The sequence below is a fragment of the Eubalaena glacialis genome, chromosome X, assembly GCF_028564815.1.
Source record: "Eubalaena glacialis isolate mEubGla1 chromosome X, mEubGla1.1.hap2.+ XY, whole genome shotgun sequence".
NCBI classification, from domain to species: Eukaryota; Metazoa; Chordata; class Mammalia; order Artiodactyla; family Balaenidae; genus Eubalaena; species Eubalaena glacialis.
This window is the reverse complement of record NC_083736.1, coordinates 45,022,139-45,034,791: the sequence shown is the minus strand read 5'-3', so window position 1 is coordinate 45,034,791 and position 12,653 is coordinate 45,022,139. Positions and strand designations below refer to the sequence as shown.

The 12,653-nt window shown below is 38.9% G+C and overlaps 1 protein-coding gene across 5 annotated transcripts in view; it reads right to left on the bottom strand.

Annotated features, from left to right (window-relative positions):
- CLCN5 (chloride voltage-gated channel 5) overlaps positions 1-12,653 on the bottom strand; it is a 153,463-nt gene that overhangs the window by 23,416 nt on the left and 117,394 nt on the right. For 4 of the 5 annotated variants that reach the window (XR_009698966.1, XM_061179228.1, XM_061179227.1 and 1 more), the window contains 2 exons: positions 3,305-3,456; positions 844-943 (listed from right to left, as the gene is read on the bottom strand). Coding sequence is in view for 4 of the 5 variants with exons in the window: in XM_061179228.1 (XP_061035211.1) it covers positions 844-943; positions 3,305-3,456 (252 nt within the window). In the remaining variant the exon portion in view is untranslated. Of the gene's footprint in view, positions 1-843; positions 944-3,304; positions 3,457-5,909; positions 6,064-12,653 lie in introns of those variants that run through there. The other variant, XM_061179229.1, reaches the window with a different exon arrangement.

The window sequence follows — 12,653 nt, the reverse complement described above, 5'->3', positions numbered from 1 at the left end:
TATTTGCGGCTCACGGGCCTAGCTGCTCCGCGGCATGCGGGATCCTCCCAGACCAGGGCTCGAACCCATGTCCCCTGCATTAGCAGGCAGATTCTCAACTACTGCGCCACCAGGGAAGCCCAAGATTATATATAATTTGGAGTGGCTTAGGAGGTTGATGGAGAAGATAGGAAAAGGTGGTACCATCCCAGTCCTTGGCCACCATGAAAGAGTACGAATTTAGGCCCCTTAAGGGTATGAGCCATATCTTACATGATTTTCTTTACTCCCAAATGAGAGAGTAGATATTTAAGAAATAGCTACAAAAATCTCCCAGGAAGTCCTCTTCTACATGTTCTTTCCTAAACCCCATGCTTACTAATATGTTTAAAAAAAAATGGGAATTCCCTGGCTGTCCAGTGGTTAGGACTCAGCGCTTTCACTGCTAGGGCACGGGTTCAATCCCTGGTCGGGGATCAAGATCCTGCAAGCCACGCGGCACGGCAAAAAAACAAAAAACAAAAACAAAAAACAAAAAAAACCCCTGTCTCTAATAGAAAGGTTCTTCCTCAAGACAAGCATCAAAAGGCAGTACTAACAGCACCTTAAAATGGATACAATATTTTATAGCATACAAATGCACTTAAATGCATTTCCTCATTTAACCTCATTTATTTAAGGAAGGAGATGAGGTATTAGTACCTCTTTACAGACGGGGACATCAAGCTTCCCAAAGGTCCACGAGCAATTCCGTTCATGTAGGAAAACAGTAAAGCACAGCATTCAATTCAGTTCATGACTTGGGAGAGGGGCACACCACAATTTTAGGAAATTTGTTTAGAAAGCTAACATGGTTTACCATACCTGATAAAAGCCCAATAAGTAGCATCAACAACCAGCCAGAGAAAGCATCGCTCACACTGTGAATTAAGGCCCATGTTGACTCCTTGCTTTTATTGGTAATCTAGGGAGAAATGAGAAAACATTGATACATTCTACACACACTCTTGCTTTTTTACCTCAAAATGTGCGATAAAGAAACACAAAGACAAACCTATTCATTGGGAATAGAGTCCAATTTAGAGTTACTTCTCAAATCTTTGGCTGAACCAACGCCACTGCGAACTTTGAGCTCTATTGAACCCTGTCTTACTGAACCCCACCTTCATCTCCAGTATGGCAATGCCTGCAAGTACCTTATTCAGGACTTCCCTATTAGCTGCTAAATTCTTATAACATCAATCTGTTTTGCTTATTACAGCGGTCTCTTTCTAGCCTGGACATCAGATAGTCCAAAGATGGTCTCTTGACTCACAGCAAATAGTTTGATTGTTTTTCAAAGAATAAACAAACATGGGCTTATTTGAGGGGCTAAAAGTACAATTTGTGGTTTTCTACCTGGGGCTGTGCTTCAGGTCAGGCAAATTCCAAGACTTGATACCACAAACCTCTTACTGTACAGTGATCACAGATGCTAAATGATATCAGGGATGATCTCTTCCATTTTCAAAAACCTGCTGGGAATATCTGCAGCTTTCAAGAGGTGCAGAAACTTTTACCTTTTAGGTCCTAGCCTTGTCAATTTAACCCTTCAGTGCCCACACTTCAAAACCAAGCATTCTAACAGCTTTGTCATTAGTACTTCCCCCTTCTCTGTACCTCTATTTCTTATCTTTGAAACTGTAAGTTAGCTACCCCATCTTGATCTGCAGCAACATCACAAGTAATAAATTATTATAAAATTTTAAAAGCAGTTTAAAATTACATTTTGACTTATGACTTTAAGTTTCCAATTTAAGTGCTGAAAGTAGATGAGGTGACACTTTTCCCTATGACAGTGTTTCCATTCAGATGATGAACAGTTAATGCTAAAAAAAGGTCACTTTTGAACATTTGATAAACACATTTTAATTGATTTTGAACTATTATTAGCTGATATAATGTGTCTCAGATGCAACCATTTTGATATAACGGGAAATGTGCCCTTGTCATACCACAGGTGGCTTTCACAATCCGAGTAACATGTTGAATAAGCAAATGGTGACAAACTGAACTCTGAATACAGATAGCAAAAATTCTAAAGCCGTAAGATTCTATATTTTAAAGGCTGCCTGATGAATTGATATAACAGAAAGAATATGTGTGTATGTTCCCAAATAGCAGGAACCTTATAAAAAACAGAATGTTTTATAGAGATCACCTTTTTGAGTTAGGAGAAGAAAACTCTATGGGATTATGACAAATCCAAGGACTACAAAGAAATTTCTCTGTACCTGGGACAACCTGACTCCTGGGTTCAGGTGGTCTTGAGAAAGCCAGTCAGGAGCTGGGAAAGGAATGAAAAGTGATCTGAACCTGACTGCTCAGGAGATTCACTCAGGTCTGAGAGGAGGAAGTCATGAATTCAGGAGAGAACGGAGTCAACTTAAAAATCGAATTTTAAATTTGGAATCAAAGCAGAAATAGTAAGAAAGAAAAAATAATCATACTTACTGTTGGCTGAAGAAATGTTCCCTACTGAATCAGGATGACTGGGGCTGGGGCCCTACCTTTTGAATAAGCTCTCTATGTGCTCCTGACACAAACTAGAAATTGTGATTCCCTGATTTAAATGATACACAGTAATAAGTTAAAGGCAAATGACCTTGGCGGACTGCTCTGAGAAGTTTTCACAGTACTCTGAAAACAGAAAAGTAGGGAGATTCTCTTGTCATATTCAAAACAAACTGGGCCATAGCTATAAGTACCATCTATCACCTATCATATTAATGTCATTGATTTGAATTTGATTGGTCTTGTGGTTTTGTGTGAGTTGAATGCATAAATTTGCTTTGGTTTTATGGTTGTACAAGAGCTATAATCACGGGTTTACCCTGTAAGCTTCAGTAAACACTACAGCTCTGAGATTTTTTTTCTTTTATTCCTTTAAAAAGAGTCCATTTACTTTTCTTAGGTGTAAAAATCCTGCTTCAAGGGAAAACCATAAAAGAGAGATGAGATGGGGAAGGAAGATCTTTGAAATTTAATTTGGTTCCTCTCACCAACTTTGTTTTCACCTCTCTGCACAGGCATTTATACCCAAGGATCCTTTTCAACCACTTACTATCGGGAGATAAATCATCATTAAATATAAATTCTTTTCAAAATCATATACAAGATACCTTAAAAATAAAAATATATTAAAAATAAAACCCTACATGTCCAACAGAAAACAGATTCAGCCACATCCAGGGTTGAGGGAAAGAATACATATAAAGAATCTATATCTTCAACTTCTTCTCCTGATGTCTCCTAACACTCACTCACAAAGCATCTTTCGTCTTACCTCTCGGTGCCTATCCCGGTCTCGAGACTTCTCTCTCACCCAATCAATTGTATTGAAATCATCATAGGTCCCCACACCAGGGATTGGCTCCTCCAAGAAGTCCATCATCCTATTTGAAGAACCTATTCCTCCACCATTGTATGACTTGTCCTCTGGATTGAACAGAAAACAGACATTAGTACTTCAGACACTCTGGACATTTTTTTTTTAATTTTATTTATTTATGTATGTATGTATGTATTTATGGCTATGTTGGGTCTTCGTTTCTGTGCGAGGGCTTTCTCCAGTTGCGGCAAGCGGGGGCCACTCTTCATCGCAGTGCACGGGCCTCTCACTTTCGCGGCCTCTCTTGTTGCGGAGCGCAGGCTCCAGACGCGCAGGCTCAGTAATTGTGGCTCACGGGCCTAGTTGCTCCACGGCATGTGGGATCTTCCCAGCCCAGGGTTCGAACCCGTGTCCCCTGCATTGCCAGGCAGATTCTCAACCACTGCGCCACCAGGGAAGCCCTGGACATTTTTAATACCTCTTTTCTGAGCACCAAGAGGTGAGCCCTTAAACTATCAGATGACTACTGTTAGGATGTGCTGATAAAGCAGAATAATCACCTGGTAGGAACATCCATCACATTCAGAAGTTTCTGTGGCTTAGGCACAAAACGATGAGCATCTCGAGGCAGTGTGAATGGAAAGGGACGTATGAGAGCCACAGTACAAAGGGAGAATTGACAGGGGTTGAAGTTCAGTGGGAAAGGATTTGTGAAACAGAAAACAGGAGCTTGGAGCAGCTTAGGTATTTCAGTTTCTGTTCTAGGATGAAGACAAAAGGGTCAAAGGTCTTTGCAGGCAAATCAAGTCAGAAACCATTTTACATTTATAAGGCAGTAATTCCATCCTCAGAGGTGGCTTTTGCCTGAGTGGGGACTCCAAAGAAAGCATGTAGGTCTCTTCTAGAGTTAAGCTGGCTGGAATGTACATATTTCCCTTCCATAGATATAAGACTTTGATTCCTGATGCCATGGGTTTGTGGAAACTTTTACTGAGTATGCCAGGACAGTCTAAGATTTCCAAGTAGAGATTTAAAGCAAAGTGCATGGCTCAGAGATGACATGTCCCTCCCTGATCCTTCAACTGGAAGAAACATATCCTTTTGGCCAACAATCACAGTCCTTCACCTGCTTCGTTTTTAGCACTTCTACTACAATTACTTAAGCAAATGCTTTATCTTCTTTTCTAGACTATAAGCTCTTTGAGGGTAGCCCTATTATCTGATTTACCATTGCCTTCTCCAGTGTCTAGCACATAGCCACGACCCAGAAGTATCAGCTGAACCCAAGTTTGTTTGATGAACAGTTGGGATGAGGGAGGAGTATTCAAACTCAGAAGTTGCACTTACACAAGGTTCCTTAGTATTGCTTAACAAACTTCTTCAAAATATTTCCACAATCCTCTGGTGGAACAAGATTTCACTATTAAACACAAAATGTAAAACCGTATTCAGGAATGCATGCAAATGCACAATGAGGAAAAATGCAGAGTAATGCCATCAATGAACTCAACCAGCCACAGCTCACATTGGCAGCATCAACCTTGGCAGGGACAAAGTTCTATCGAGACTGTTTGGTGATGAATCCCTCTGCGGAGAAGGCCAAAGTGGGCCTGAGCTGACCCCCTCTTCCCCCATCCATACCCCCACCTTCACTCTAAACTCCTAATAGACAACTTGAGCACCCTCAAAGGATAAGTTTGAATTAACACCCAAGTTGCACCTGGTTTACAAAGTCTAAGTCTCCTGAATACCTAGTTCAGCGTACCTTTCACAAGCAACACACACATATGAAAGGAAAAACTCTGCAGAATCCAAATCATAGTAAGGGTGGGGGTGGGGTGGGGGTGGAGTGGAGGAGATGAACAAGTTAATCTTAAAACCCCTAACCAAAGTCCTTTCCATATCTTCAAGCATACCTGGCCGTAAAATGGTTGGCTGCTGAATCACCAGCCCAGCATTTCCTATCATGTCAGTGGCATACTGATAAAGATTAATGCTGGTGTGTGGTTTGAGAGCTTGGAGGGAAACAGCCAGCCGGGAAATGAGGGCAGAAAGAGACTAAAGTATGTGGGGCAGGGGGGAACCAAGCTGTTTCAGTTCTCAAGACAAATGCTGACATGAACACAGGACACCAACCAACCAGAAACTGACTTTTTAAAGCAGGTTAATGCTTCAATTGAATTTGGTCTGCTTTAAGTGTGCTCCTTTCAGGAGAAATTTTCAAAGGATTTTGTGAAACTGATTTTTAAAAGCACCCAATAGTTACCTAACGTTACACTATATATCAAATGAGGCCCCCAGCTCGAAGAATATTAAGACAAAATGAAGATCTGCAACAAGCTTCCTAACAGGAAAGAAAAAATCCTATTACATCACTAGGTAACATGAGCACTGCATCATCCTTCTTTGTAGACAGTCTCCTATTATAAATGCAAATTGTCAGGCAGCTCTAAAAGAGCAGGCAGTGATTAGAATCCGACAACAGACTGCTTGTGATTCTCCAGATCCCCTTCTCCCTGGGGTCACGCTTCGGTCCTTGGCCAGGCTCAAGTCTGCTTACCTTCAATCACAGCTTTCTTTTTTTCTGCCTCAAGGAAGAAATAACCTTGGCAGCCCGCATTTGCTCACTTAGGTTGAGGAGCTTTTACAGAAGGAGCCCCGGTCTGAACTGCTTTAGAAGGGCACTTGCTGCATTCTCTGCCTTTCACAGGAACAAACGCCACCTAAAGAACCACCAGTGTTCCCTGGCGGTCAGAATGTGATGTCACTGCTGGAATCACGTGACCAGACCCTTGGACCAGCCTTGGAGAAAGGAAGATTTTTAACCGAGCACAGAAGCCTTAAAGATGTAGTCTCATCTAAACAAATGTCATCAAACTTGGGGCAGTCAGGTCAGCTCAGAAAACTGGGATCCAGAAAGTTTTAGTTTTCAGACCTCATTTAGCAGAAAATCTATGAAGGCAAAGTAGAAATATCGGAAAGCATTTAGAGTTACAGGGACCCTAAGTTAAAAAAAAAAAAACAACGAGGCAGGGGAGACAGGCAAATATAGAAAGGCTTTTTAAAACAAGGCACTGGATACCAATAACACAGATAAAATCTCACAAACGTAACGAGCTAAATAAGTGAAATGAGTGACAGATGCCGGACACAAGAGAGCACATAACGTGATTCTATTCATGTAAGTTCAAAGTCAGCCAAACCTAAATTATATCGTTTTAGGACACAAATGTAAGTGACTACATTACAAAGAGAAGCAAGAAAATGACAGAAGTAAAGACAATAAAGCCAGAAGTAAAACCAGAGGAGAGAGGGGGTCGCCATCTGGATGGAGCACATGGTGAGGGTGGGGCTTCTGGAAGGCTGGCAATTTTTCTTAATCTGGGCAGGGGTTACCTGAGTATTCACATTATAATTATTCTTTAAACTGTACACACATGTTTTATGTCTTTCTATGCACACATCATAGAGAAAATTATGAAAAACTGAACCACATATGAACTTACTATACAAAGTCAGTTCTTTAATACCACCCAGTAACTTTGAAAACTCAGAAAGCAGTCAAGAAAATAAGGTGTGTTAGTGGTAGTGCTCTACCTAGAAAGCGACATCAAGTCTGATCTCATTAATCCAACCTGAGTAAAAGTAGCTATTTCAGCCATGAAAATTAATTCACTACTACAGTTGCATTGTTTCAAAGGCTTTCCCTTCTCTTGTCTTATTCCGAAGGCTATTTTTAAGCAGGTTTTAATAAATCGTGCAGTAAGGCCAGTCCAGTTAAGAAGAATGAAATTGCCATCTCTCACTATACCTACCACTGCTGTATGATATATGGGAAAGTTGTTAAGAGAGTAAATCCTAAGAGTTCTCATCACAAGAAGAAAACTTTTTCCTTTTTTCTTTTCTTCTTTCTTTTCCTTTTATTGTATCTATATGAGAAGATGGATGTTAGCTGAACCTACTGTGGTAATCATTTCACAATATATGTAAATCAAAGCATCCTGCTGTATGCCTTAAACTTATACAGTGATGTATGTCAATTATTTCTCAATAGAACTGGAAACAAGAGAAGAAAAAAACTGCCATCTCCAAACTCCCTACGTGAATCCACAGGACAGCCACTGTTGAACATTAATCTAGTCAGTGTGCTCCAATAATCAGACCTGAATGTAGGGCTTTAAAATGTTGTGATTACTCTCATCAGTTCTTAAGGCCCAATGCATCCTGAAATGTCAGTACAACAAAACCTTAGGAAATGTGAGGCGCTTCATGGAACCTGTATGGTTTTGGTCCATCCATCCCTATGAAGACATCTCAGTCTCTTGATGAACTAACCTAGCACTAACGAGAAGTAAAATGAAGTGGCAATGGAGAGTATTGTGGCAAAGAACTAAAAAGCTTAAAAAGCAAAACCTATGGCCCAAGTGTGACTGTCTTATACAATTACACTTTTAGAAAAGTATGTATATCTTACTTAGAGAGGATGACAGGGCCAACCTCACAAGCCTCCTTCAAAGTTATTCTTTACTCAATAGGATTCTGCCTATAGTATCTGAAGACCACTACAGAATTAACTTACTTTAATAAGATTTACATTATCTTTTTAGATTATTTTATACTTTAAGATACTATCTTTTTCGGTACTTAAAAAGTGTGTAGTTCTTCAATGTACAGTGATTGGATTGCATAACCAGTACCATGTCAATAACTTTTGATGAAAGCTCGTGTGTTTTTCAAATACTCCATCAGTGCTTCTAGGGGAGGAACTTTTTTATTCCATGTAAATTTACCTCTTTTGAAAACTAGAGGGCTGATAGCCATGACACAGTCCTCATACTAAAATGAGATTTAATTACAATTCAGATTAAGAAATGAGGCACTGGACTTGTAGCAACGTGGGTAGACCTAGAGATTATCATACTAAGTGAAGTAACTCAGAGAAAGACAAATAGCATATGATATCACTTATATGTGGAATCTAAAAAATGATACAAATGAATTTATTTACAAAATTAAAACAGACTCACAGACATAGAAAACAAACTTATGGTTACTAAAGGGGAAGGAGAGGGGGATAAATTAGGAGTTTGGGATTAGCAGATACATATTACTATATATAAAATAGATAACCAACACGGACCTACTGTGTAGCACAGGGAACTATACTCAATATTTTGTAATAACCTATAAGGGAAAAGAATCTGAAAAGGAATACACACACACACACACACACACACACACATATATATATATACACACACACACTAAAATTACAATGAGAATTGTTGTATTCAATTTTTTGGCTGTAATTTATGCAATTGCTTTTTGTGATTTTTTTAGAAAAGGAGGCACCTGTGTTACTTCATTACTGTAAAATTTTCTTAACCAAAATTTGGTGAATTTTAGTAGTCAGTCTACCTCACTTTTTGCTTATGATTCTAAATTGTTTTAAGTTGTGTTTACAGTATGTTCTTGTCCTTTAACTTGGTGAATGTAGTAAAATTCTCTCCCATCCCCCCCAAAATATATATGAATCACTTTGCTGTACACCAGAAACTAACACAACATTGTAAATCAACTATACTTCAATTAAAAAAAAAAAAAGAAATGAGGCACTGGTATTCAGAACTTGACATTATATTTCTTTTACTCTTTTCTACCCCTCTATTCCCTTCTCTGCCAAATTTGTAATCTCTAGCACATGTTTCTTTATACAGACTGCCAGGTCAACATATTATTATGGAAATAAGAGAAAGAAATGTTTACCAATATTTAATGCATCCTATGATAAAACCGCAATGATAAAGTTAATATTTGGGGACAAACAGAGTTATCTTTGTGGAACACAGATCTGATCAGATCATTTTCTGTTTCTAACATGTTAGTGGCTCGTACAACAATGTTTTTAAAACTTTCAACATAGGAAGACCACTTAATGAGCATTTGGCACAAGTGTGGACTAGGAATTATAAGATATTCATTGTAATTTTTAGAATTGGAAAAAAATATTTTATTTTTTAAAATAAGTAAAGTTTTAAAAAAGAGAGCAGTGTTGTTTTAAAAAAAAAGATTTTGAAATATTTTTCCAACCACTTTGGAAAAAAATATTTTTAAATGTATAATAAGGATGATGACAACGATACTACTAATTTTTTAAGGTTTTACCAATGAGAGGGATGAAACTGTTTGCACTCTTTCACAGAGGTATCTATATCTGACTTGATGACAAACAGCTTAAGCTGTGGGTCTTATTCCACATCCAATTGGTTTCTTTTCTTAGCATTTTTATTACTTAGTAGAAAGAAATATTAACACCATAAAACTAAGTTGTCAAGAATGGCAGTAGAGATTATTCCATTCAGGACCAACTACAGAGGTACAAAGAAAGTAGTAAAATGCAAAAGGCTTTTCAAAAACAGTGTATTAATAGTTAAGCTTCTTTAGATAAACAAGGACCTACTGTATAGCACAGGGAACTACAGTCAATATCTTGTTATAACCTATAATGGAAAAAAATCTGAAAAAGAATATATATATATTATATATATACACACATATATATATATATGAATCACTTTGCTGTACAACCTGAAACACTGTAAAACAACTATACTTCAATTTAAAAAATGGTAATTAAAATAAAAGATTTAAGCTTCTGGTGTGTAAATACTCTACCAAGGGAAGAAGAGTAAAATTAAACAACAACCCTAAATATCAGATTGGGGTGCTTATTAAGCAAGTCTAGATTCTTGCCTCTATACAAAAAAAAAAAAGTAAAACTTAGGTAAGTTTTGAAGGCACAGTGTGCCCTTCAAAGTAAGTTATATTTAAAATGATTTAATGCTCTAGCAGGAAAATGATTCAGGTTAAAGTACATCTAGCTCTTAAATGATAAAAGTCCCCCGAAAGCTAATCTGGATTGCTTGAGTCTGGGAAAAAATGTACAAAAAACAAGTCAGAAAAATAAGTCAACCTTGAAACAGCTTTCCCAGTAAGTTACACTTAGGTCTAAAAACTTAATTAATGGGTTTTTTAAAGCACACTGCTTGAATGAGGAGGCATATAAATGAATGTGTTTAGCTCATTTTCCTTTATGGAAACCACTTTCTAATTTTTTTCTAAAAATCACATGATGCTTAAAACTAGAAAACCCCTTAAAATACAAGAAAAGAAACTCCAATTTGAGAACAATGTTTATTTCAATCCCTAACTAATATGCCATTAGACATTTCCCTGGGGAACTGAACAGTAACTGATTAAGTGAATTAGTTAAACACTAACAAAGACACAAGAGGAAAGAGGATAGAAGGAAACCTGTTCACCCTGAAGTACTGCTTTAGTGATAACCACAGCTGCATGAGGGCTCACTTATTGGCAGCAGCCTAAAGAAAGAAATAAGCACTCAAAGAAATGGAGCAGGGCTATTGGTACGTATCACAGGACTTGAAAATAGTTCCATTTTTAGAATGTATTTCAGTTTTTACAGGGATATATTGTATTTTTGCAAGGCTAAAAGCACGTATACAAAAAAGTCAACACTCGACCTAGCACACATCAGCAGATATTCATCCTGCAATCTTTTAAACTGTACCTTCATTCAACAGCAAGTACTAAGGGTCTATTATGAGCCACTTCTCACTTCCATACCTGCACCCTTTTCCCTTCTTGTATTGGTTCATCCATTCCAGATCTCCCAATAAGCCATGAACCCTTTCACATTCCATTCACCTCTACGTTTCAGAATACATTACAGTTGAAGCCCCAATAATTAGCCAACATTTTTAGGACCTTTCTATCTATCAACTTGTGCCTCCATTTTGCTTCCCCACTTACCGAAACCCAGTGGCTGAAAAGCAAATGCTTTTTTTTTTTCCCCAGCCACACCGCCCTGCGGCTTACAGGATTGAACCCAGGCCCACAGCAATGAAAGCATGGAGTCGGGACCACTGGACCGCCACGGAATTCCCCAGAAAAGCAAATGTCCTCCTATGTAAGCCCTGGAGAATGTCACAGGACCATGTTATGTTTTAATATATTATCTTAGTTTGGCCCCGGGACACTTATTCAGGGCGACTATTCCATTGATACACATCTGTACAGCCATACTGGTTGTTAAATAGTGAAATACCTGTGGCTGTAGATAAATAACTACTCTTTCCCAAGGACTCTCCTCCCCCACCACCATCCCCCGGAGGCTCCTGAACTTTCCCATGATGCAGCAGCTGGAACACCAGGAGGCTCCAGAACGCTACCCGGAGCTATATCTGACATCCAATCTGACGGGTCAGTGCCTGTGTTGTTTTGACTGTCACCCTGCACCCATTTCATTTAAGGACTGACTGCTTGGTTCCTGCTCACAGCACGTTAAAATGTGAAGCTGTCTAAGAGGCAGGAAGGACAACAAAGAGGAAACTCTCTATCCCAGCTCTGCTGAGCTAGACAATAAGAGAGGTGGTGAGAGAGGTGGGTAATGGAACTGCAAAAACAATAATAAATCTATGATATGCACTATTAAAATGAAGTTTGAGGGCCATGAGAAGTATATAGGAAGGTGGGGCATGGGAGAAAGGGATAGGGAAAAGGCTTTCGAGATAAGCGTGAATCTAGATTCTTATACCACCTTCAGACTCCTTGGTTCCCATTGGATACAGCTCTGCCCCCACTGGGTTGTAGACATTTGCTTGACAGTGTACCTTTTATGCCTTCTATTCCCAGCATCTGCTCTAATGTGGAAGTTCCCCACCCAAATCACTTTCATTACCAGTGGAGCCAGGGTGCTAACTGCCAGAGTTACCAGTGTTAGGAAAAATAGCTTGAGGAGTGTGGCTTGGTATCTGCAGACCCCCACTGTACAAAATCAATGTAGAAATAGAAGTAGAGGGGATAGGTTTGACAATGTCACTGAGAGGGTTATCCATATAAAGAAAACAGCCCTCTGCTCCGTTACTTGCTCTTCATTCCTTCCTTCTCAAATTTATACATAAAAGGGACTGACAAGAAGACTGGTAAATGTAATGGGTAGGGAGACCCTGCTCTAAAATGCACATTCCATACCAGAGTATTGAGAAACCCTTTGGCTAGCACGATCCTGTGTAACTACTTGTGCTTATTATTTTAGAAGCAGCATTTCTCCAGTTCTTCTATATTGAGTCTGCATTGGTTTCTCTCTATTAATCTCCAAAAGGAAGTTGGGGACAAAAGATTAGCAACTATTCTTTGGCAGGGAAAAAACTTCAAGAGAGGAAATACCAAGTAGGAGATTCTTCTTGGATTCATGGGAATAGTGTGATGTCATGAACAACAA